General features: G+C 52.9%; 2 protein-coding genes and 1 long non-coding RNA gene across 8 annotated transcripts in view; 1 reads left to right on the forward strand and 2 right to left on the reverse strand.

Annotated features, from left to right (window-relative positions):
- On the reverse strand, nucleotides 1–11,259 carry CFAP20 (cilia and flagella associated protein 20). Of its 2 annotated transcripts, none has more exons than XM_067004541.1 (5): nucleotides 4,446–4,904; nucleotides 3,348–3,459; nucleotides 2,783–2,971; nucleotides 1,275–1,385; nucleotides 1–481 (listed from the first exon to the last, which is right to left on the reverse strand). In XM_067004541.1, exons 1-5 carry the CDS (start codon nucleotides 4,643–4,645, stop codon nucleotides 476–478), a joined length of 618 nt encoding a protein of 205 aa, XP_066860642.1. In that variant the 5' UTR covers nucleotides 4,646–4,904; the 3' UTR covers nucleotides 1–475. The 2 variants fall into 2 exon arrangements, with proteins under 2 accessions (XP_066860642.1, XP_066860643.1); XM_067004542.1 differs by lacking the exons at nucleotides 1–481; nucleotides 4,446–4,904 and adding exons at nucleotides 4,937–5,016; nucleotides 11,021–11,259 and having other exon boundaries at nucleotides 1,266–1,385.
- LOC125183367 (uncharacterized) lies at nucleotides 10,370–19,931 on the forward strand. The gene is made up of 2 exons (XR_007165257.2): nucleotides 10,370–10,789; nucleotides 13,768–19,931. It is a non-coding gene; the product is annotated as an uncharacterized lncRNA (long non-coding RNA).
- CSNK2A2 (casein kinase 2 alpha 2) overlaps nucleotides 16,723–25,500 on the reverse strand; it is a 27,783-nt gene continuing 19,005 nt past the window's right edge. For 3 of the 5 annotated variants that reach the window (XM_067004539.1, XM_067004540.1, XM_067004537.1), the window contains 6 exons: nucleotides 23,642–23,725; nucleotides 22,395–22,505; nucleotides 22,078–22,179; nucleotides 21,574–21,674; nucleotides 20,744–20,892; nucleotides 19,005–20,541 (listed from right to left, as the gene is read on the reverse strand). In XM_067004539.1, the coding sequence (XP_066860640.1) occupies nucleotides 20,465–20,541; nucleotides 20,744–20,892; nucleotides 21,574–21,674; nucleotides 22,078–22,179; nucleotides 22,395–22,505; nucleotides 23,642–23,725 (624 nt within the window). In that variant the 3' untranslated portion in view covers nucleotides 19,005–20,464. Of the gene's footprint in view, nucleotides 17,167–17,842; nucleotides 18,668–19,004; nucleotides 20,542–20,743; nucleotides 20,893–21,573; nucleotides 21,675–22,077; nucleotides 22,180–22,394; nucleotides 22,506–23,641; nucleotides 23,726–25,500 lie in introns of those variants that run through there. The other 2 variants (XR_010834610.1, XM_067004538.1) reach the window with 2 other exon arrangements.

Below are 25,500 nucleotides of genomic sequence, written 5' to 3' on the forward strand. Positions count from 1 at the left end.
TTACAAACAAACAAAGTCATATGTTTAATAATTTTCCAAGAGCGAGTATTACATCCATACTTAGAGCATATATAAAATAAGAGATGGAAAACAAGGAAAGAAAGATAAAGTTGGTATCTTCAAGAGGGCACACTTAACCCTGTAATTCCCACTGAATCCCTTATTCGAAAGGGCTGGGGCCACTTTGAGCAACCTTTGTGCAACATGAGATCAGGTACTATGCCACTTGCAGTGCTTAGGCTCAGCACTTTAGGAACAGTTAGGAAAACTCTGATTCTGTGCAACTCGCACACCAACAACATAGTCCCAGACCTGTTACATGGTTAATTGTGTCCTGTCTAGAAGAGGGGTACCAGATGAATCAAAGCTACCCTAGACAAGGTGAGCCGATCGAAAACTTTGCTTCAGCAGGGCCTTCTCTTCCACCTGCTTGTGTTGATCCCAAATATTTCTCGCATCTCTTCTGAACGCGGTGTTATTGCTGGACAGAGCAGGGAAAAGAAAGAAGACACTTACAGGACACTAAACATACAAGTAACACCAAGACTGTACTGGGAGGGCTCAGAGCTCCCTGGACAGCCCAGAAGGCAGTGATAGATTCCTCAGGGGTGTTGCCTACTGTTAACACTGCCTCCACCTTCCACTAAGATCAGCACCCAAGATCCTTGAGATCCTGCCAAGGAATCTTCCCTGCTAAAACAAGCATCTGCACTGGGACAGCCTGGCCCTGGCAAAGGAGGTGCATCTCTGCAGAGCCTCAAGACTGCTGCCAGTACACCGAGGACTCCTGTCCTGCCACTGGGAACGCAGAACTCAGCATCTCCTCCTGCCGGGCAGCCACAGGCTTGTCTATCCCCTACCCACCCTGCAGCCCCACCACCCTTGGAAGACAAGGGCGGAGCTGCAGCGAGCTGCGAATAGCAAAGGCACCGTGCTGAGTCACGGGCAAAAGCTAAAGAGAGATGCTGGGAGGCTGCCACTCTGTCCAGCGTCCTTCAACACGAACTGAAAGGACACGGGGAGCAGCTGCACAGTTCTCTCTGCTCCTAGATGGGAATGACAACTTCCACGTGCTTTGGCAGGAAAGCCACTCAGCAAGCCACCAGACAGACTGCTCGTCCTGGAAACAAAGAGGGTGCTCCTTGGCTGCAGGCCAAAGCTGGTGACAACTCTGCTGTTAGAATAAATTCTGGATTGTACAGGCAGCAGGGAAAGGATTAATGCTAGCCTGGCCCCACTGCTGCTACTGCCCTCCTTGCCCATAGCTAGCTCACCTTGGCCTTGTTCTGGACAGGCAGATACAGCTTGAACTCAGCTGGGAGCTCATCCTCAGAGTACAGCCGGTCCGAGAAGTACACCCGTCGGATGCGACAGTTGGCATGTATCTAAGAGTCAAAGTAAAGAGAATGAGTCCTTTTTCCTCCACATCCAGCTTTGCAGTCACGCAGCAGTGTGGATTCCTCGGCTCAGCAGCCTGCACCACCGTTAAGTCCTTCCAGCTTGCCCATTGCTGCTAGATGGTCTGTCTCTCCTGCCCCAGCACCCCCGTTACTTTCCCCCTAGCAGCTCCACTCTTCCCCAGGCTACAGGTATGGGGACAACATGCCACAGCACGCCAGCTCTTCTTGCTGTTATGTGGACCAAAGTCTAACCAGTCAGCCAAAATCCTTCCTTGTTTTGCAAGGAAGGAGACCTATTTTGGCTACCCCACTGTAAGTGTCCTGGCCTAAGCCTTCTCAGGAGGCCTCACCGACTCTCTGAATCTAGCAGAACATAAGAGAAGAAACACTGGCCCACACCCTCTGCTTTGCGGTAGCTGCTCTCTCCAGTGACTGAGGCTGTCTCAAGAAGCATGACCAACCTCCAGCATCTCTACCAACTGAGATCTGTCTTGGTTGCTTCATAGCAAGGAGTTCTTTGCTGTGGACCTACCTCTGCTTCTCCACAGGTATCAGCAACAGCAAGGAAGACAAATCTCAACCTGCTGCATTTTTAACGCTCCCTCTCTAGGGCCAATCTGAGGTCATGAATGAGACCGTCCAGTCTGTGCTGCCTCCACTACCAGCTGGAGTCACTCCAGTCTCCCTCGTGGGTGTGACAGAAGCCAGACATTTCCCAGGTAGGCTGTTTGCTGATCTCAGGGTAACCCCACCAGGAACCGCAGCAGTCTCTCCCATCATACTAAGGAACAGGCATGCTCAAAATAACACATGCCACTGGACACAGTAAATGTGAATCCCTAGCACAAGAAACAAGTTACATGTCCTCAGCAGGAACAAACACTGCCTCATTTCCGATTCAAGAGACTCAGTCTTCACTGAGACTTCCTTCGAAGGGTCCCTCCATCTGCACTAGGAAAGAAGCCTAACCAGGGGTATGTAAGGAACGTATCACCCTGCATTGGTACGGTGCTTCCACCTGTCCCACTGCTGCCCAGTACACTTGGACAGTACAGCAGCACACAGCTAAGTCCAAGCTAGCATCCACCCAGGACATATGGCACACTGCAGAGAGCTTGAGGTGGACTGTGACTCTTGACAGCCAGCAAGAGAAACAAGGTGGAAATGGACTCCTTCATCCCTGTCTAGCCTGGTGACATGAGGCAGCATCAAGACCTCCACTATCTCAGTCGTGCCTTTGCTCTCCCAGCTCTGCAAAGAGCTGGACTGGCGGAGGAACCAGATGGGGCTAAGCCTGGATTCGCAACCTCCAGCAAGGCTGTCCCAGCTAGCAAGAAGACTACCAGGTTGGTTCCTGCGGGTAGGACATTCCTGCTGCTTACCTGAACTCTTAGGGTCTCAATGTAATTTGTCCCATAAGCCCGGCGTGTGAAGTCCGAGAGGTTGAACTGGATTTGGTTCCAGCCGTCGTCCAGCCGCATGGGCATGGTGCAGATGAAGGGCTTCACCCGAGTCGTGCTCTGGTAGTTACTGGCCCGGAAGCGCCGGCGTACGTTCTTGTCATCCAGCACCTGGGGCAACGAAGAAAGGCTGCTGACCCTGACGACAGAGGCCTCCAGCTCCCGAGACAGCATCTGTTCTAGATTCAGGCTCCACTTGTCTCTGAGATGGGGCTCTCCTACTCTCACCTCCTCGTTTTGCAGCATAAGTATTTTTAACAGCAAACAGACCCACTTTCAGGAATAGCTGCTATGTCACGCTTGTGAGCTGACTGATGGGCTTGACAAGGTGAGCTTGCGACTGTTCGCAGAAGACCCAGTACAGCCCTGATAGCACAACTGCTTTGGGGACCGCATGCGGCTAGGGTCAAAGTTCCAGTACGAGCGCAGGCCCCCTGGCAGCTTCCTCACTAGTCCCTGAAGGGACTCCCCACTCTGCCCTCCTCACCTGCACTTCAAAAGTGAAGTATTTCTTCAGGTTCTTGATGATCATCACTAGGAAAGGTAGTTTGATGCCCAGGGTCTTCTTTGGATCAGCAGGGCATGTGATGTATGTGGTACTAAGAGGGACAGAAAAATGCTTTAGGATCTCACATGGCACAAAGCACACAGTCCCAAGTCCCAAGACTTTCACTTGACCTAATGCAATCTTGGAGGACAGGCAGGAAGACAGAGCTGTGACCATAAGATCTCAGCAACAATCAGGGCTTTCTGTAACAGGAGGGACAATTTCAGAGGTAAGCTGCAGGGAGAACAAGCTAAAAGGCCCAAAGACGGCATTTCAAACCCAGCTTTTCCCACCCAGTTCGGGAAACACCTTCTTGAATGGCTTCACCTCCCTCATTTCAAGGCTATGTCAGCACTGTTTCTTAATACAACCCCCTTACCCGAGAAGGTAGAGCTCCCCAGAGCACAGCAGAAGCCCTGTGTGCTGTATATAGCTGGGAAGACAGAGGTCACAAGCCCTACAAGTAGACGTCATGTCTGGCAAGTTCTGTATCAACACATCCTGGGAGGAAGAGCAGCGCTGGCGCAGCCTGCCTGCAGGAGAGGAGTCTCTGCTCCCTTATAAGGAGCACCCTGCTCCAAAACAGCCCGCGGCTGCGGGGACGCGGAGCCTGCTAACGGAGGAGCCCCCATCTTCCTCCCCAGTTGGTGGGGACAAGGTGGCTAAGTGAAGCAACATAAGCTATCTGCCTCAGAAATCTCCCTCTGACCCTCCTCTCTGCTGTCAGGAGCAGCTGTCACACGTGAAGAGCAGCAGAGCAGGCCTCAGACAATAAAGATACAGAAGGCAGAGGGCTGCTTTCTCAGTAACTGGTACTGAGTGGGAACCAGGTACCAAATACATCATTTGTTCCCAAGTGATGGAAAAATAAAAGGACTCTCCCTTCAGTCCCACTGAGGATGACAGGGAATTCCACAAGTATATCCAGGAAGAGGTCATTGCATCGCACCTCTCCTAAAAGAAAGGGCTGAGAGAGCTGGGTCTGTTCAGCCTGGAGAAGAGGAGGCTCAGGGGGATCTCATCAATGTCTATAAATACCTGAAGGGAGGGTGCAGAGAGGACAGAGCCAGGCTATTTCCAGTGGTGCCCAGTGCCAGGACAAGAAGCAATGGGGACAAACTGGAGCACGGGAGGTTCCTTCTGAACTTCAGCAAGCATTTTTGTGCTGTGCAGGTGACGGAGCACTGGCACAGGTTGCCCAGAGAGGTTGTTGAGTCTCCCTCCTTGGAGGTCTTCATAATCCATCTGACATGGTGTTGGGCAAGCTGCTCTGGGTGGCCCTGCTGGATCAGGGGGTTGGACCAGATGACCTCCAGAGGTCCCTGTCAGCCTCACCCTCTGTGATTCTCAGAGGCACGGTACGCTGCCAGAGAGGCAGCAGCGATCTGACCCCAGATTATTTCCTTCAGTTTACGGACAAAGAGACCATGGTAGAGCCTGAAGAAATGTCTGCTGGGCACCGACATCTTTCACTCAGCTTCAGGACCAAGCCCCCAGGGCACGCTAGGGCAGAAGCAGCCCTCTCCTACCTGACATTAGTTCCTTCAATCTCCAGCACCAGTGACTGGATGTCATTATCGGTGATTCGTTTGATATGGCCATTGCGCACCTGAAAGAGAAGCGGGTTAGACATTATTCAAGAGAGAAATCAAGAGACACATGGACAAGGGGAAAAAGATGCTGGGAAGACCCCTCTATATTCAGTTGGCTCCTACTGCCCTGGACATCTCTGTTTCCAAGATTTGATCACCACCCCAAAGCGCCAGGCCCCCAAGGCAGAGCCTGTGGCTGCACGAAGACTGAGTGCAAGACATGAATTTATTCAACCATGCTACAGTGAACACAAGTGACTCAAGCCTCATGTAAAACGCCCAAACAAACAAAAGGAACAATGTCAGAGCAAGAGCAATCCAAAGTGCGATACGATAAGGGGTAAAAGCAAGCATGGGCAGCACAGATGCAAGCAAAGGGAGCGTCCAGCAGCCACCAGCCACCACAGGGCCTCAGCCTATTGCTGGGCACAGCCGGCTGCCTCTGCGGAAATGCAGGACCAGGCGTGGGCTTGGGTCAAACTCTTGACAAACACAGAGCACACGAGCACAGAGCCATCGTCTGCTCTGCTAAGGGGCACAGCCAGCTCCCCACAGAGCTCAGGAAGGCCAGGCAGGAACCAGGAGCCAACACAAAGTTATTTTTCTCCACAAGCAAGATAGCTGAATCCCAGGGCCTAAGGATTTATTTCTTTAACGAAGCAGCTCTCTTCCCATCAAATTAATCTCAGTTTAAAAGGTACTTTTGCTAATTAAGCCTTCCTCAATGCTAGATCAGCAAATTGCATCTCCTTCCAATTTCACAAATTAATTTCTTTAGCACCTATCACCACCGCTAATATTCAGGATACATTAAGCTTCTAATGGGATGGTTCCAGTCGGGAGCCACAAAATGATTTACAAGTTTGGCCATTTATCTTCAAAGTTCATTTCTTCATAGGGACCTACCTGGGTGATGTTGCACACATTGCTGGAAGAGAGAGAAGCGCTGAAGCAGCCCACCTCCCTGCCTGCCTCTTAGTGGCTCAGAGAAACCACTAAGTGGTTTCATGAAATCTCAGCCTGGATCACCCAACCCCTGCTGCTAAGTGCCGGAGTGCAGCTTGTCCAGCCAGACTGCTCTCAACCCTGCTCTGAGCCCACGCAAATGCTTCCAGAAAGCATTAAGCTCAGAGAGAGGATCCTCACAGGGAAACCGTATCAAAACCTTTGCATCAAATGCAGCACCTGGGGGTTTATAAGTCTGTTCAGGAAAAAACAACCACACAAGATCTGGACTCCATGCCTTTTTCCACTCTCCCCCTTACCTGCGCCAGCACCTTTTTTTTTTCCCCTAAATCATCAGCCCAGCAGAAGCCCCATGTACCTCTCTCTATTATAAGCGGTAACTAGCATAAAGGAAGTTAAATCCTGTAACCCACAGGGGTGTAGCATGCTGACTTAACACCAGGAAATAACCCTGCCCAAGCACGACACAGCAGCATGGAACAAAGGCTGCCTCCGCGCCGTGCAGGACAGCTTTCACCAGGGGTAGCCTATGGCTCCATGCACAAGAAGGTTCGAGCTTGGACTTCTCCGGGAAGGCCAGTAACAGTACAGCTAAACATGCTTTAAACTGATTACTCAGCAGTGCTTCCATCTGCCACCTGGTCGCCTTCCTTAGCCTGTGGAAGGCTTCCCTTCCCCAGCCTGTGGAAGGCTTCCCTTCCCCAGATTACAGAGACAATGAAAAGAAGCAACTCTTCTTCCTCAGCACGGCCAGAAAGAGGATGAAAGAAACAGAAAAGAGAGGAGATACTCCCAGTAGCGGCTCTGTGATATCCCCCATCTTGAGGGGCTTTCCTCTACCTCACAGCGAGGCAGAATGGTCTGATTTCAGAAATTTTAAAAAGATAAACACAACACTCCACATCTCTACTTGGCTATTATTTTCTAGCTGCCTTAAGTCTACGAAGGTGGATTTTTGGAGCTGGTAGAAAGGGTAGTAGCCTTCTTAGGACAGAAAATTCCTTCGTTTCCTCTGAATTCGGATAACCAGGAAGTTACGTGCTGTCTAAGGACAAGCTGAAAAAGCTCATTTCACAGATGTGTATCCCGAACCTCTCAGGGTTTAAAGGGAGCAGCAGCTCCAGACAATTCATTGTCTCTTAACACACGAATCTCCTACAGCTGTCATTGCTGCTAGCCACACTCGGCCAAGGTAACAAAGGCCAAAGGAGAGCAAGCCAGAGCGGCACGGTCCAAGGCCGACCTCTGGAGGCTTGCTCCCGAATTGCTGCCATCGCCATCAGATGATGATGGGCTTGTGCGAGGCTGGAGCCACACCAGCAGCTGTGAAACATGGCTGGCGCCATCGCCACCAGCCACGGCAGGCGAGGAGAGGCAGCAGAACAAGAGGCAGGAGCAGAGGCTGCCCGGCTTGGCTGCTGGCGCACGCAGACCCGGGGGGCGGCGAGCGGTGCCGACCGCTGCACTCCAGGCGCAGAAATCTGGGGCCACCCAGACGAAGACGCCGTGTGAGGGAAGCAAAGGAGGGTGCCCACATTACCGAGTCAGAAGGGCTGCAAGAGTCCCTGATAACACTGTGATAAGGAGCTCTCAACCCCCACCACGTCCATCAGGGAAATTGCTATCTGCATCCCGGTGGCAGGACACTCATTTGGTGCTCAGGTGGGTATCGAACGCTGGCTGACCTCGCATCCTCCCAGCAGCATTTGAAATTGCTATGATATTCTGCCTTGACTTGCCAGCAGAACAAACGGAAAGTCCGCACAAGGATTGATAGGTCTGATAAGCTCCATCAAGCCATTCCCCTTTGCTCTGCGGAAAAGCATCAGCGGGTCTCCTGGAGATCGGCAAGCGTGTCTCCACACGCTGGCTGAGGGACAACGGTGGCAGGACGCTGCAGGAACAAACAGAGGGCTCTGAGCTCCACACAAAAGGCAAACAGAAACCCTCTCACTCACAGACGGGTCTCCAGGAGAGGCTCAGCAGCAGAGGAAGGCAGCCTCGGTGGTGCTGCCGGAGGGCCCTGGGGCAGGACGCTGATGGCTGGGAGGGATGGGGCTCGACAGGTCTCACTGCCAGGGCCTGCCCAGAGCTTACATGCTGTGGGGAAAAGGGGGAGGAGGGCAGGACCGTATCTGGCCCCATAGAGGGACACTATGGACTCTCACGCGGCACAGCAAAGCAAGGCTCTTAGTGCCCTGCTTCAGCCTCTAGTCAAATGAAGAAGCCTTCACATCCTACTGCCTCCATCAAGGCAAGTGGTGGGTGTCCTACAAGGGCCAGACAAGCCATGCTTGACATGCTTTCCCCATGTCACAAAGGCTTCAGATTCCCCACGTTTTTCACTGGGAGGACTGGGGGGGAAATCACCATCTGCTGATAATTTTGCAAAGACAAGAAAGGCCACATTAGGACGTGTGGGGGTGGGAGGCATGCCCAGCAGCGGCAGAAGAGGGCTGAAGTGCCAACAGAGCACCACCATGCTGCAGGGACCATGGCTCAGGGGGAGCTTGTGGTGATTCTTCTCCCTGACACATGCAGACCTCAGACAGACACTGCCATGGGCTGTTCGCTGCAGGGACACACTTTTGCTGCTGGCTGGATCCACACCAGCCAAGAAACAGCCTTGCTCAACTTAAACAGCAGAGATCCTTGAATGATAGACTAGCCTGAGATGGAAAGGACCCCCAAAGACTCAATGGAGTCCAACTCCTGGCTCCACACACGACCACCTAAAAATCAAACCATACGTCTGCAGATCAAATTATATGTTAAAGCACTGTTCAAACGCTTCTTGAACACCAACAGGCTTGGGTACCGTGACCGCTTCCCCTGGGGAGCCTGTCCCAGTGCCCAACCCCCAACACGGTGAAGAACCTTTCCCTAACCCCCAGCCTGACCCTCCCCTGTCCCAGCTCCATGCCGCTCCCTCAGGTCCTGTCGCTGTCCCCAGAGAGCAGAGCTCAGCGCCTGCCCCTCCGCTCCCCTCGTGAGGGAGCTGCAGGCCGCCATGAGGCCTCCCCTCGGCCTGCTCTGCCCTGGGCTGAGCAAACCCAGGGACTCCAACGGCTCCTCAAGCATCACGCCCTCCACACCCTACGCTATCTTTGTAGCCCTCCTCTGGATGCTCCCTGGTAGTTTTATGTGCTTATATTTTGATGCCCAAACCTGCACCCAGTCCTCAAGGTGAGGCCGCACCAGTGCGGAGCAGAGCAGGACAATCCCTTCCCTCACCAGCCAGCAGTGCTGTGCCTGAGGCACCCCAGGACACGGCTGGCCTTTTTGGCTGCCAGGGCACACTGCTGGCTCATCTTCATTTTTGTAGTATTAATTACCATCAAGTTTTCTCCCCTTCCCGATGCCCCAGCCCCAAATAACCCTCTCCAGTAGAAATGCCAGAGCTGTATGATTCTTGGGATGTCTGTGTTCGGACAGATCATCATTTCCCCATGAATAAAAAACTGGAAAAATCCTCACAACCTTTGATCACATACTCACTTCAGGCCTGCTCACTTCTCCAATACGGACTGCGGTTGGCAGTCATTATGCTTGCCTGCTGTGAAAGCACCCAGCCCAGCAGTGGACAGCCCGGGTACAGGCTGTGTCCGCATGCCTCCAGCACGCCGGCACGCACGGTGCCCTGCCAGCAAGCGCACGCTGCCCAAGCCAGACACTGGCTTGCCCCGCTGCTGCAGACCTGGCGACTCCTGCATCAAGCCGGAGAGGCTTCCTCAGCAGCGTGGCAGCCCCAAACCATCAGTGGCACTTCCCTCGGTGTACGTTCACACAGCCCGTGCACCGCCCAACAAACAGAACCGCAGCACAACCTGGGGTTCTGGAGGAGCTGTGTAGAGGTGATGGCCAAGCATGGACCTGCAAGGACTCCTCTCTCAGCTCCAACATGTCCTAAGCGCCACCCTTTGCCTCCTGCTGCTGTAAACGCACCAAGGGTGTTAGAACAGCAGCGACGAAGCTGTTACAAACCCACAACCTCAACCCATTTTAAATGCAAAAGTGAATGGAAAGACTGAATGCACTGACATCCGCAGGTAAAGAGGTCAGAAAACCCACCCCAATTTCACCCCACACCTTTGTGAGCAAGGCAGTCTTCCCAAGAAGCTGGTCCAAGCTAGAGGTGCTTCCTGAGGACAGAGGCCTGAGCAGGACAAGCACTCGCGCGTGGCTCTGCTGCTCACAGGGCGTGGGGCTGCTGTGACCGTGGTGCTAAGGACCGGCTGCACAGAGGCACTACAGCGGGTGACAAAAAGCAGCCTGCACACACACACATAGGTGCTGCTCTTGGCAACAGCACTGCAAACTCTGCGTTAATCTTCTCTGGCCAGCGTGGTCAGGCCTTGTGTACAAACAGACATTGCTTATGTAAACCCCACGAGCCCAGCTCCCGCTGCACGCCCCACAAGCTGCACGGACACGGTAGTGCCACCACGCACACGGCAGTTCATGCTGCTTCAGGTCTCCACCACAACCTCCTCCTCAGAGCAGGGCCAGACCGGGCTGCCTACGGCTTTACCCAGGCTGGAGACACGCTGCGTCCCTCTGCGTGCTGGCCTTGCATCGCACAAACAAGCTGCCGACCCCTTTTTAAAGCCAGAGGCGTTCACGCAGAAGCCCTAAGACAGGCACATGGGAGCAGCCAGCCCATGCGAGGCAGCCCGGTGCTCCCTGCCCGCGGGGAGGAGGCTGTGCCGGCTGTGCCTGTCCCCGTCCCCGCTCGGTCCCTGCACCAGCCCTCTCAGGGCAGCACACAGCCCCGCCGAGCCGCCGCGGGGGCCTCTGCTCTTTTCCAGGCCACCAGAGACCCAGGTTAGGCCGGAACGCGAGGGGCTGAACGCGCCTGGGAGCGGGGAGCCTGCGGGGGGATACAGCCGGGGGGGGGGGGGGGGGCAGCGCAGGTACCCCGAGGACGGGCCGGGGGGGGGGGGGGAAACGCGACGCGGCGAGGCTCGGGAGGGGGAACCCCGCCGGTTTGCGGCACGCAGGGGCAGCGCCGCCCTCGGCTCGCCCCGGCCCCGCCGCCCCCGCCCCGCTCCGCACCTTCTTGTCCCAGATCTGCAGCGGCTTGCTGCCGATGCTGTAGAGCACCGAGAGGAACCCGCTCTGGAACGTGTTCTTGAACATGGCGGCGGGGCCGGGGCCGCCGCTCCGCGCAGGGACGCAGCAGCAGCAGCAGCAGCAGCAGCGCCGCCGGGATCGGGGCCGGGGCCGGGGCCGGTGCTGCCGGGTGGCGGCGCCGCCGATCCCCGAGGCTCCGCTCCCCGCGCAACGCCGCTTCCGGGGGCGGCGCTGCCGGGGCAACGGGGCCGCGGCCTGGGCGCGGGGCCCGGCGTTCGCCCCCCCCGGGGGTGGCGGTGCCGGGGGTGGGGTGCCGGGGGTGGTGCCGCCCTTCGGGAGCTGCGGGGACACCCGCACACCCCGCGCCTGCCGGGGAAGCCTCCTGCAGGTCTCTCCTGGCGGCGTTCCCTCAGGCGGCTCTTCGGGCCGCTGTTGTCACAGGATCGCAGGCTGGGTTGGGTTGGAAGGGACCCTTGAAGGGCACCCAGTCCAACCCTCTGCCGTCACCAGACCGTGTTGCTCAAAGCCCCGTCCGACCCAACTTTGAACAGTTCCAACGACGGGGCATCCGCTTCTTCTCTAGGCAGCCTGTCCCAGCGTGTCACCACCCTCATCGTGAAAATTTCTTTGTTATATCCCCTCTAAATCTACCTTCTTTTAGTTTAAAGTGCCCCTTGTCCTGTCACTGCAGGCTCTGCTAAAGACTTCTTGTCTTCCTTATAAGCCCCCTTTATTTATTGAAAGCCTGCCACAAGGTCTCCCCAAAGCGTCCTCTTCAGGCTAAACAACCCCAGCTCCTTCAACCTCTCCTCACAGGAGGGTCCTCCAACATTTTTGTGGCCCTCTGGACCTGCTCCAACATTGCTCCATCGTGGTGTGGAAATCGCAGAATCACAGAATTGTAGGGTTGGAAGGGACCTCAAGAGATCGTCGGGTCCACCCACTGACACCAGAGACACCTGTCATGAGGCAGACCAGGAGGAAGGCAGGCAGGGAAGGAAATCTCTCAAACACAGCAGCAGCAGCGGCGCTATCTATCACCACAAAGACCCCACCTTCTGCTTGGTGCTCTGGGCCGCGCAGAGGTCTCCTCCCCGAGCCAGCAGCTCCAGTGGCTGGCTTGTTTGTGCTGGCATGTGCAGACCCGTGGCCACCTGGTGGCCTGGATTTGTGGGTTAATGGACAGAGGCATCATTGCCCTTCTAGAGCAGCTCCATCTCCTGGGTCTAGGAATATGGACGGCACGGCCACTGAAGGACTATGCTCTCTGTTGGGTTGCGGGCAGTCTGCCCGGGGCCACTGGCATCTGCAGAAGTACCCAGCTCAGTGCATGCAGAGACAGGCACCAAAACCAAGGCATAAATGACTTTCCAAAGTAACAGTGGAGGCAAGAGCGCAAAGTGTCTTCCCATGAGTGTAGGGAACAGGTGACGCGATGTGGCTGAATGCAAGAGCAAGGGATTCTCCCTCTCTGCCCTTCACCAGCTGTCTCTGCTTAAGCCAAAATGGTGCCACTACCCTTCACTGATGCTGATGAGCAAAATCCTCTGCAGTCAGGTTTTATGAAACCACTTGCACAGGAGTACATGGGTGGGTAGAGTCCTATCCCTGCAGTGTCTGTGCTGTCTGGCTGCCAAGGTACCATTTATTTGTTCAGGAAATCTCTAAGGCACAAAGACAAGAGCCAAATCCATTTCATCTTCAGAAGCAATCCTTATCTGAGCACGAGCAAGACGTGTCAGCTTACATTGTATAACCCTATTTTTTCATGCTGTTTACGTACTCCTTTTAAATTGTTATTGCTTTCAGCTCTGGCCTAGCTTCCAGTGGGAAGTGTTAGCTGTTGGATTGTGTCCATCGTCATGCTCTGAGATAAGGGAGCCATCAACAACTCTTGGGTCTTACTGAATGACTACAAAGAAACGTTTTTGTCTTTTTCTGAACTGGGATAAGATGCGGTGCCTTGCCAATGTCAGGGGAGGCTGATGTACAACTTTACTGTTGTGAAAATGCTTTTACATATAGACAGAGCCTTGCACAACTGAAGAGGCTTAACAGGGACAGCTTGAGCTAGAAATTGCATTTTTAAACAGAACTATATTACATTTCTACCTGCTGAAATAATGGCTATAGCGTCTACCTGCAATGCACAGACACTAAATAGCATACAATTTATCATCCTGCATCAGTTTGATAGCTGTGCTGTTTAACTCCAGGGCCCTGGATAGCTGTTGTTGCTACAAAATACCTCCTTCAAATCCCACTGGTGATCACATCCTTTGCCAGTTGTGCTTGTCTCTCCCTTGGGCCACAAATGCTCCGACTGTGTCAAATGTACAGTCCCTTGTAGCACCTGGGATAGCAGTGCTTTCTCCTCCGTTTACAATTCCACACTATCAGGCTGTTAATTCTTACACAAACAAGTAGAGCACATAAAAGCAAGGCATGATTTAGAAATTATCAGCTATACCTTGTCAATGGTTTGGAGTACACTGTATGGAGTACATGATTAAATAACTTGTTCCCTTAATTAGATGGTAAGAGACAACTGGGACAAATATCCAGCTGTCATTCCTGAACAGCCTGCTCATTCACATGCTCTCCACTTACCATTTTAATGTCGTGTTTTGCTGCAAGGGATGTACGTGGAATATGTTGCAGTTTCAAATTGTCTCTATTTCTAAGTAAATTCTGAAGAAAAATAATACCTGTCGTCTCTCCTTCCTTAGGGCATGTGCAGGCCGAAGGAGAGGGCAGAAACAAAGATGGCATGTTAGCATAATGGGAAGTCAACACAAATTAACAGCCAAGGCCGGCATTCAGAAAGCGGTCTCTGGGAGATGTATTTTGATGGGACTTGCACGCTGATGTTATCCACCTGGAAGATCACTAGCAAGGTGCTGACATTCCTTCCTGCCCCATTCCTCATTCCCAGGGTGTAGAGGAACTGAATTTTGGGGAGTACACAGAGGAAAAGCCCCCTTTTAAGAGAACAATCTGGTCCAAGAAGTGAGCAGCTCCAAAAATAGTTGTCCACTAAAGCATTTCCTGCCCTTCAGAGTTCCCAGCAATCTGATGCCTTCAGAGGAATAAGATCTTCAGGAAACTCCTGAAATGTTTCTCCTCTGAAGCTTCACATGGCTGGATGCAGTTACTGGAGCCAAACATAGCAGCTCTCTCTAGTATCAGCAAGCCTGTGCTTGCCTTGGGGCACACGCTCCGGGTTCATGGCCTGGGAAATCCTAACCAAGGCCAATGCCCTCTCAGCATAAGCCATCGCTGGAGAGCAGAGCAGTTTGTTAGCGCTGCATGTCCCAGTGGGCCTGCTGAAAGGATAGTGCTCAGACTGTAAATCCAGAACCAAATTCAGTTGGTACCTCTGTGAGCCAAAAGCCTTCACTGCATGGCAAAACAAGAGCAAAGCAATGACTTCTGCGAGGACTATGGGACCCTGGAATCTGCCCAGATGACGCCAGCCATCTCCCCCAGCTTGGATTTTCCTCTGGGAGTGGGACTGGGTGAAGGGCTGCTGTAATGAGGAAACCAAAAAGGGAATTAGGAAGGAAATGCACAGCCACAACACACAGGAAGGCAAGGTGTGTAAGCAGCTTTGGATGCTGAAGGAACTTGGATGAAGGCTGTTGAAGACTTCGGGCCTCATGCTGGCTGAACTATGAACACTGTAGGAGGAAACAGAGGAAACTCGGCTGCTGATAAGCAAGGGATCAGAAAAGAAAAGCGGAGTGGAGAGGCAGTGTGTGCAGAAGGCAGTGCCAGCATGGGCTGGAGCTCTTTGTCAGAGAAAGTCAAGGAAGTGGGACATGCCCCCACGGTGGCATTGCAAGGTGCAAGAATGAACAAAACCTTTCTGACTCTGGAGAAACCTAAGACAAGAAATGAGCTGGCAAATAAGAGTTTATTTTTGACAAACAACAAGAATAAAAAAGGAAAATGCTAGTCACTAGGAGCATCCTTTAGAGACCAACTGTTCTCTAACAGCAGGCAGGCAGCAAGTGGGGATGGAAAGCAAGCCCCAGCAGTGTCAGGAGAGGGATGGATGAAGTGGCAATAGCACTCTTATATAGAATCATAAACTATCCTGAGTTGGAAGGGACCCACAACAATCATCAGTGTCAACTCCTGGCTCCACACAAGACCACCACCATGCTGCAGGGACCATGGCCCAGTGGGAGCTTGTGGTGCTCCTTCTCCCTAACACATGTAGACCTCAGACAGACACTGCAATGGGCTGTTCCCTGCAGGGACACGCTTTTTTTCAGGGACATTTTGTCTAGAAGGATACTATAAGAGAGAGTTTCAAAAGTTTTGCTAAAAATGAAAAGTCACATCTACTGGCTTCCCTTGGCCAACTTGGTAGGTAACCTCGTCAGAATCTGCAAAGGGAGAGTGCAGCGAAGACAGAGCCAGGCTCTTTTCAGTGGTGCCCAATGCCAGGACACAGAGGCACTGGGAACAAACTGGAACACAAGAGGTTCCTTCTGAACATCAGGAGGCACTTCTGTGCTGTGTGGGTGACGGAGCACTGGCACAGGTTGCACAGAAAGGTTGTTGAGTCTCCCTCCTTGGAGATCTTCAAAAACTGTCTGGAGATGGCCCTGGGTACCCTGCTCTAGGTGTCCCTGCTTGAGCAGAGGGGTTGGACCAGATGACCTCCAGAGGTCCCTTTCAACCTTAACTATTCTGTGACTCTATAAAAGTAAATTGAGTTAATTATGTAGATCAGCACAGCCCTTCACTACCTTGCGTATGAGGGCTATCACTAGGAACTGACTTGAACTTACCTGTACTGTTTACGTCAAGGTTACCTACCACATACCATCAGGTACACATCCACGTCTGACTCCATGCCAGCACACGTCCAAATGTGATACCATGAGAAGAGTGGTGGCAAATTTCCACAGCTACTCACAGGCTTCATGCAAAGGCCAGCTCCTGTATTTCCACCTCAGCTGCTGCACAGGGACAGCACAGAGCAGCACTGTGTGCTCCTGTGCCAGCAGGACCCATGGTTCACCTTTCCCACCCATGGTTCACCTTACCCAAAGTCCCCTCCTGGGACCCTGGGTCTGACCTTCATACAGAGCCTTGTTTTAGAGGTCTCTTCAGCCTGGGAACCTTCAGTTACTGGGGCACAGAGGAAAAAACACACGGGGAGTGAAGGAGTGGGGCAAGACAAGAGAAATGACCACGTATAGAGTCCAGTAGAAGGATTAGACAAGAGTTTCAAGTAGTTCAGAGTTCAAGTTAACATCCAGCCCTCAACACTGGCTTAGAAGTGAAGGCTGCCTGCCGTGGCAGCGCTGAGAGGGAGGAGGAGGAGAGTCTCAGCCCGGGACAGAGGAAGAGAAGGGAGCTCCTGGAGTGCTGTGACAGCCAAGAACTAGCCCCGTGGGTTGGAAGAAGTGGGTACCAGCATCAGAACCCAGTCTGCCATCCAGACAGGCACCTCCAGAAGAGCATGGGGGTCTGAGAAGGAATGCTCCTAAAGGTGTCAAGTGGCCCCTTTTGCCTCTGCTCTCGGAGACTGTACTACCAGCTGCTCATGCTCTCCTTGCTGAGCCCACCCTGGCAGTCCACAGGGAAAGGCTTTTGCTGCAGGCATCCTTCAGCACAGCTGGTCCTGCCCCCCAGGGCTCCCTCCTCACTGAATACTCCTCATGTGCTTCTTTTAAAACTTTTATTCAACAATATAGAATTCTTTCAATTATAATATAGAACCGTCCATCACGATGATACATCCCCTGCCACCCCCAGACCTTGGCAGAGCCTGGGGCAAGCTGGCTAACCACAGTCCGTCAGAGGCTGGGAGGGGGAACAGCCGGGAGAGTGGAGGTGGAGGAAGGAACGACTAACCAACAACCGCTTTGCACAACCTTCACGTTTCCGTGCTTTCTGGGTCAGGAGGAGATCAACAGGGAACCAAAGGCAGAAGAACCTTTTACGCTTGGACAGAAGGGCTGTGTTCATAAGAAGGTGAGTGCCATCCAGCCAGGCACGCTGCCCCACTCAGCCCTGCCCGGGCTGCACAGTCTGCCCGCCGTCACTCTACGCGCGCCGGTAACGGTTCTCATTCTGCTTATGGAAAATTGGGAGCAACAGCACCGGACCTGGGGAGAGACAGGAGGAGGGAAGTGAGTGTTGCAGGATGCTACCTGCACAACAAAAAGCTCCTCTGGCCCTGGTGGCGAGGAGATGGGCAGGTGCTCTGCCCCACGTCATGCCATGCCACACCGCTCCCAGCCAGGCCCAGCCATCCGATCCACTGACCCCCAGGACACGGGGACAGCAGGGATCTCAGCCTGCTTTAGAACAGGCGGCAGGGCGAGCAGGGAAAGCAGGGCTGAGCAAGGCAAGGGAGAGCTGCAGTCCAGCAAGGCAGTGCTTTCACAGGCAGCCAGACACAAGTTCATTTTTTTTTTCTCTCCCCAACCTCCTGCAGTGTCTCCCTCTGCTGCCTCAAACACCTCTAGCCCTGCTAATGGCCTCCGTTATGTAACACCACTGCAAGAGGCACCACCTCTGCCAGAAACCTAGGGCCATGCCAGCTGAAAGGCCAGGACACACCAGGGCTCTCCTGCACAGCGTGGCAGCAGCCTGCCAGATGCAGGAGAAAGGGTACAAGGCTGCGTGTTACCCGGACTCCTCCCTTCCTAGGGATGAGACATCAACTCTTTCAGCTCCTGGCTGTCCCTACAGGCAGGGCCACACTCTGGTAAGATCCAGAGGAAAGAAGAGCTGATGAGCACAGAGGAACCAGCCTGAGCTGCAGCCAAGTGTACGCACCATCACAGGAGTGGTAGTCGGGAGGCTCCATAGGCTAAAACCACTTATTTCCCTCTGGAGGAACGGGTCACAGCTTTTCGTGCCCTAAAACCAGTGTAGGGACATGGGGAGATTCAGGGCAGGTTGTTGTTGCCTCTCTGGTCAATGCAACCAGGGAAAGATATCTGTTTCGGACCCCCTGCTAAGGAAGGCATCTCTTTTCCTCTGCTTGAATGTTCCCAGAAAGCATTTCTGTCCATAGTTCAGAGGGACAGAACTGCTGCTTCCTGAAGCGCTTCCTGAAGCATCACCTTGGAACTTCTCCATCAGGTTTGGACACTGTCAAGCATCATATGTAACCATTAACATCTTTCACCTATGGAACTTCCTCCAAGGAACTGTCTTCTTCTTCATGCCTCTTCTGCCTTGGCCAACACCTGAGAGCTAGAAGACAGGCAACTCTGGAGCACAGCAGCTTGGGTAGACTATGAGAAATGTCCACTCCTGACTTCCAATTCAATACTTGTTTAAAAGCAGTTCTGAATCTGATGTTAAAATCCCGAAGCTGCCCCTACTGGTGACAGCAGAGCTTAAGAACACAAGAGACCTCAATGTCCCTCAGGTCAGGCAGCCCGGAGGCAGGGCAGAGGGAAGGTCAGAGGGCTGGGAACACTTGCTGAAGACTTAAGCAGCATCTGCAGGAGAGTTCAGGTTAGTGAGGGCCCCGCAGCGTGGCAGCATCACCAACGTCAGACAGCTCCTCAGCCTGGCCACCGATAATGGAGCTCATGCACTTGTCACTTCCTGGGGTAGGAGCACACCTTCAGAGAAAGGCATCCACCTGGGCTGCGAGGAGATAAGCATGTGGGTACACGCATGGCGAATCCACGGCTTCCAGCCACACATCAGTGACATGTTACACGTCTGTGACAGTCTGAGACCAGCACCTGGGCACTGGCTGTTCGAGTCCCACGTACCACAAGCGCTGCCTCCCACGATGCACCGACACCTCACGCCTGCCCTGCAGCCCCACAGAGGACAGCAAAACTCTCACGGCTGATGGCGTGAAAGACTGCAACCAATAACTAAAGAGATCCCAAAATATTCAGAAGAGGCGGGGTAGAAAAAGCCAACCCGAACTCTTTCTCTTTCTGGCTATCCCACAGATTTGAGACAGCAGACGTTCAGACGTATAGATATTTATTGGTTTCAGTGAATTATACAAATGGATTGACCTGCTATCGATGTCAATAGAACTTTATTGGAATATGGAATGTAAACAGATGTTTCAAATAGAAACATTGCAACCTTATAAAAAATTAACTATTTCAACAATGCCGCAGAAGGAAATTCTGTGTTTAGGTGCTGGTGGGAAAACACTATCTCCAGCTTCTAGGTTTGAGCATCACCAGAACCACTTGATGAAATTACACACAGAACAAGTAGAGGAGGCAACTGTGAATCGTGGGGCTATAAAGCCATCGAGGGATCTGATGAAAGAACCCGCAAGACGAACCCCCCACCCCCCGCAACAGAATCGGCACCCCAGAATTCAACAAGTGGCTGACTTTGTTAAAACACTATGTGGGATCCCAAGTCCCGGACCAGGAGCTGCACAGCCCTCTCCCCCAGCAGACCACGCCGCTGTCTGCCGATCCTTCCCCTCCCTGTGCTCTCCTCCCAGGCCTCCATTCTGCTTCTCCGTCCTGCGGTGCCGGATTGAACCATGCCAGAGCTGTGCTCTGGCACAAGTCTGCGTCTGGCACGAATTCTCATGGGAGCCACGTCATGAGGTACACGTGGTTGCACACCTATCACAAGAAGTCTTGGGAGTTCTGACTTTCCTGAGCTCAGTGGGAAAGTCTGGATAATCCCTCCCCTCTTCTGTCACAAAAGCAGCCCTCACATTCACAAGTTTCCAAAGCAGGTCTATTAGTTTCTTTTCAGAGTGAGCCTTTGTCAAACACACCTGGAGGGGGGATCTCACCTCTCCCCAGCAACTCAGCTCAGTGCCTTAGTTTTAATGTTCCAGACAATCCTGAGATGCTGCTGGGTTTGTGGGTTGTTGTTTTTTTTTTTTTGTTAAACCTCCCCTCTCCCCCTAACTCCCTGGCATTTGCAATTAAAACTGGAATTCAAGGGCCAAATTCAAGCCCAGAGTGAGCAGTAGGACTTGGACCTCAAAGCAGAGTTGCACCTGCTGACCCCCAGCCTGAATTTGGTTCACCCAGAGTCTACAAGTCAGAAAGGCATGTTTAGAAAGAGGCATGCTAAGGGCTGATGGTGGAATGGCCAATTTGTCCCCACCAGCATGGTGGGAAAGACCGGACTGAGAAGGAAGAGAAGGATCCATAGAGATGTGAACCAGAATCAGTCATGTTGAGCCCTGGGGATATCACTACATGTTTAACTCTTGCAAGACCATTTGCCCAGGGCTTTGGTACCACAGGGTTAGAGTTACATTAACCACAACCACCAGAGAGGAACTGAGGTTTATGACCCCCCCCCCAAGGTTAGATTTCTGCCGAGTATAAAGGGGAGGGAAAGGGGGGGGGGGGTCCTTGGTTCATTTCCCTTCACTGTGTGACCGAAGGTTTTGCTTTTATTTGTAAACATCTTGAATTACCCGTCGTTTTCCAGTCTTCATCGTGCTGTTGTCAGGCCACTGGAGAGCACAGCGTTTTCTGAACTGGGCTGGGACTGCTCCTTCACCACTGGATCTGCAGGAGACACAGACCAGGCAGGAAGAGGAAACGGCATTTAATAAAGCGGAAGCTCCACCCTGGCAAACCCTTCCAGAGAAACTGCCTTTAAAACCCCACAGACCTGCCAAGGCTTTTGCTGAGTGGGGAGCCGAAACTTCCTCCCCAACACAAGACCCTCTCTCCAGCCCAGCTGGCCCCAGCTCCTCCGCAGACTCACAGAAATAGGGGTGTTCCATCGCCTCCTTGGCAGTCAGCCTCTGTTGATGGTCGTATCGCAGGAGCTTGTCCAGGAGGTCTAGGACTTCAGGGCTGACCAGGTGTCTGTTCTCACTGTGGATGAAGTTCTCCCAGCGCTTCCGGGAATGCCTGCAAAGGGACCTGTTGTCACTGCCCAGCTCTGACCAGCACAGCAGTACTGAGGGCTCCCAGGGAAATCACTCTCCACTTCTGGGAAGAGACAGCTGCAACAGACATTGCCTTCAGCGCTCCCTTGCACAAGCTACCACTCAGCACTTGCCAAAGGGAGAAAGCCCTCTCATTTAGGCACAGAGTTGTGTGGATGTCCAACATCTGGGAAATAGTAAGCTGGGAAGGGCGCAATACTGCAGTATCTTCTGTCTGCAGAGACTACACGCCAACCTACAGCAGGCAGGGTGACCAGAAGTGCGCTGGCTTGCCAGCCTGCCTCACACAGGCTGTCTTCACTATCCCATCCAGCTCCAGTCCTTTTAGAAAACCTCAGCTGGGAGATTTTGAACCCCTCAGCCCACACTCAACTCCAGTGTTTACATCTCCATTTCTAGGATGTCAACAAACAAAAAAGGGAAGAAGCATGGGAAAACTCGTGGATCAGGGGAGAGGCAAAAGGAAAGAGCCTGTATTTCAACGACCTGCTGGGAGGCCTGAAAGCAACACTGGGATCCAGAAGATCAAAGCAGACCTCGGCTGAGAGTCCTTCAGAGGATGGACATTCAGTTCATCACCCTCTCTGTTTTATGACATAAAAAAAAAAAAAAAGAAAAAGCTGCATTGTACTTCTCCACTTACTGGCCCAGGATATCATTGAAGTGCGGGTCCAGTTCTATGTGGTACTTCTTGAGATACCCATACAGTTCATCTGTGCCCAGGACCTTTGCGATGCGAACCAGCTGGAACAAAAGGCAAGTTGAAAGAGAGCAGAAGAGCAGGCGTGGAAGAAGGAGCAGATTCTGCTGGAGCAGTTACTACTGAACCTGTGGCTCCTTTCTGGTTTGATGTCTACAGACAGGACTGGGTACTGTCTTACAGCGGGGAGCTGCCCAAATGCAAGAGCTCTTCTTCTGGAAACTTCCCAGAAGGAAGGAATATCTCCCTTGAACCTCATTTTTGCAACATGCGCATAAAACAATCTCCTACACAAGGCAGTCATGTGTAAGCCCAGATGGCTCAACTAAGCACATAGCAACATCCTCCCAGCCTGGTGGTCCCATCCCCAGAACCTCCCCACCATACACATGCGGATGAACTGGTGACACCTGTCGCACTAGATAAGCCAGGTATCAAAGTCCTTACCTGGTCATAATTGTCCTGTCCATGGAAGAAAGGCTCCTTTCGGAAGATCATGCTTGCCAGCATACAGCCTAAACTCCACATGTCTAAACTGTAGTCATACATCTGAGGGGAAAAGGGAGAGGCCATCAGAAAAGAAAGGTATGCTCACCTTGGCATGGTTCCCCAAGAGCAGCAGACAACCTCAGCCTTTTCACTTCACAGCAAGCCTCTTTCCAATCCCGGCAATGCCCTGACAGGCAAAACCAGACAACCCAAAGGTGGCTGAAGAGCAACCACAAACAGTATCACCAGTTTGCAAGGAGGAGGCAGACTCTTACTTGGTAGTCCACAAGGAGCTCCGGTCCTTTGAAGTACCTAGAGGCCACGCGGACATTGTATTCCTGAGCTGGATGGTAGAATTCTGCCAGACCCCAGTCTATGAGCCGCAGCTGAACATGCGATAAAGAGACACAGAGTCAGGAGCCTCAGCACGAGCAAGCTAGGCAAAGCCGTGTCTGCCAAAGCCTCTCAGTCCCATGAAGCAAACATGTAGGCCGGGAAGCAGGGAGGTGCTCTGAGGACACGAGATGCTCTCAGCAGTGCTCCTCCTTCCCCTTGTCACCATGCTGTGCTGGCAGAGCAGACTCCAGCTTAGTGAGCTTCTCTGCCTCCCAGCTCCAAAAAGACCATCACTGCTGGGTGACTGGCTCCTTACCAGTGCCATCAGCCACAGCAGGCGTAATGGTGCGTACTAGGGGACAGGCAAATACCAGCTATTTTATCCTGCCGTTTAGAGGGGCTGGGCCAGAGGCAGTGTCAGTTTTAACTGGGGGCTGGGAGCAGGAAAGGAGGCAGGAGACAGCACACCACATCTTGCAAGGCAGACTGTCTCTTCTGTGGCTGCAGGGATGGAGGACCAGCCGTGTTACTGAAGGACAACGGACCTAGTAAGAGCTTCCCCCTTCCTTATAAATGCTGCCTTGCCTGTACAACCGCTGCTGATTCACATGGAGGGGCCTGTAGAGCAGTAACTCATTTGCTGCTGCAAATCCCAGGTCCCTTAGGAGGCAGGTACACGCATCACCCGAAGAGGTTCGAGTACCACAACAGGGAGGGCAGGCTCCCTTTGCTGCCCATTTCCATGGCAGTAAGCTTGGTGCAAACATTCCCTTTGATCTAACCAGCATGTCCCAAAAGAGAGGAAGCCACTGCAGGGGAGGCAGGCTGTACTACAAGAGGAGCTTATGCCCACTGGGTGAGACTATCCATGTGTATTTCGAACAAGGGTGCACATCTCCTGCCTAAGGTCTCTGCACCCCACCACCACCACACCTCCCCAGGTGGAGACTAACAGCAGATCTGTTCTCCTCAGCAAAGACATCCAGCGTGGTTGACTGGGGAGGAGAGCAACCTCTGAGCCAGGGACTCTCACTGTGGTGCTCCTCTGATGTGGATTCAAGTGGAGGGGAGCAGACAGAGAAAGGTTGAAGGGGTAAGTACAGCTGCCCTGGCTCTGGGTACAGAGACGGCAGAGTTTCAAGCTTGCCTGGAAAAACCCTGCTTGTAAGCCCTGGTGCCATCGTACCTTTTTCTGTTGGTGGTCTATCATGACGTTGTGGGGTTTGACATCCCTGTGCATGATCCCCATGCTATGACAGTAATCCAGGGCCTGGCAGACATACACATATGTTAGACATCACCGTAACCACAGCACAGCATTAACAATATAACACAATTCTCAGCTAGCAGCAAGAGTGCCCTGTCCACGAGGAAGTGCTGCAGCCCTGGCACAAGGAACTAGCATTTTCAGCTCTTACTCTGCACGTGGCAAGCTGGCAACGAGATGGTATTGATCTCCTGTCCTACAGCAGTCACAGGTCCTGGACCTGTGTTTCTTGTAGGGTTTTGGGAGAACGTGATACAGAGAGGCATCCCACCTGGAAGCAGGCCCAGTGCTCCAACCTGGGCAGCCCCACACTTCCTGGGTCACAAAAGAAGAGCTCTTTTCCCCAAAAGGGGACAATTCATATGTATATACAGTCTTATGGCCTTCCAGTGAAGGCTTTCATCGGTGTTCCAAAACACACTTAAGCTAGAAAGTCATGTCTGCTCATTTAAGCCAAAGCTGTGCTTACAAAAGGCAGGTGATAGCACGCAAGGAAGAGTGACACTGCTTCAAGCCTGGAGGCAGGAACCCGCAGAAGCTCTTCAGCTCTGTGACCTTGCACCACTCACTCCCCCCATGCAGCTGTTCCCTTGAGCAAAGAGGTGAGAGTGTTTTCTCAGCTTCAAGGGGAAGGGAGACCCATCCATCAACATCTAGCAGATGCACCGAGACCTCCAGTGGCACAGAAGGAGGGCACAGTCTGCAGTCATTCAATATGCAAGACATCAGTGCCAGGCAAGTAACATTGCCCTCGGGTCCCTGCTGCAGCGGGAAGCACAGGAGGCAACAGCTTCTATCACAGCAAGGCTGCAGGGAATGATCCCCGCAATGTCACAGGGACTCACAACCAACAGCAGAGTTACAGCAAATGGTGGTCATGCAATCTGCAGTGCTGGAGATCTTCAACAGGTTGGGCAAACCGCTTCCAGAGATGAAGCAGTTTGGTATCTTGCTTGTCCCAAGGCTGGATCATCTAATCCTCATCAACCCTTCCAACCTAATCCTGATGAACTTGGGCTCCCCCCAGCCTTCAGCAGGAAGGTCTTTCCCTTGCAGACAGGTGGAGCAAGCTTGGGGGTGCAGAGAAGAAAACCTCCCTTGTGATCACTCTTTCAGGTCATCTCCTGCAGTCACCAAGTCCTGAAGCACAAAGGGCTTTCCTCATCTATCCCACTCATCTCCAGGGGCAGTGAAGCTGCAAAGTGCCAGCCAAGGAGTCCCAAGACCCTGCTGAGACCTGATATGGACAAGCTGCTGCTCCAGCAGGTCAGCACAGCCCAGCCCCGGGGTTAGCTGAAACCCAGCCTAACATATCTCCCTAATGCCCTGCTGCCTCCCAGGTCCTGTAGCCAGCCACTGCAGAGAGGCTGTGCAGCACGTCGCACCGATCTGCCGTGGGGCTCTGTGAGCACTTCCACGGGGAGGCGCAGGTTAGGTAAGAGGAGGTATTTAGGGCGCTCCTCATCCTTCTGCAAAGAGACAGCGATGGCTTTGGCCAGCAGGTTTCAAACGAAAATACCGGTGTTATAGCAATGCCAGCACGACCAGAAACCTCATTCCCAAGACCACATTCAGTGCCTGCAGGGCACTGACCTTGCCAATGTGTTCTTCAAATGCTCCACATCCCTTACCCTGAGACACAGGGTCATGGAAGACCAAGTGGGCAGAAGGCACCTTCTGGGGCTGCATTTAAATACTGCAGCAGAAGAAAGCCTGGAGCAGGCAATACCTCTATTCTGGTCTCTCTGTGGTTCTAAAGAGTCCCCAGTTCCTCATCC

This window comes from Anser cygnoides, chromosome 12, assembly GCF_040182565.1.
Source record: "Anser cygnoides isolate HZ-2024a breed goose chromosome 12, Taihu_goose_T2T_genome, whole genome shotgun sequence".
Lineage (NCBI taxonomy): Eukaryota > Metazoa > Chordata > Aves > Anseriformes > Anatidae > Anser > Anser cygnoides.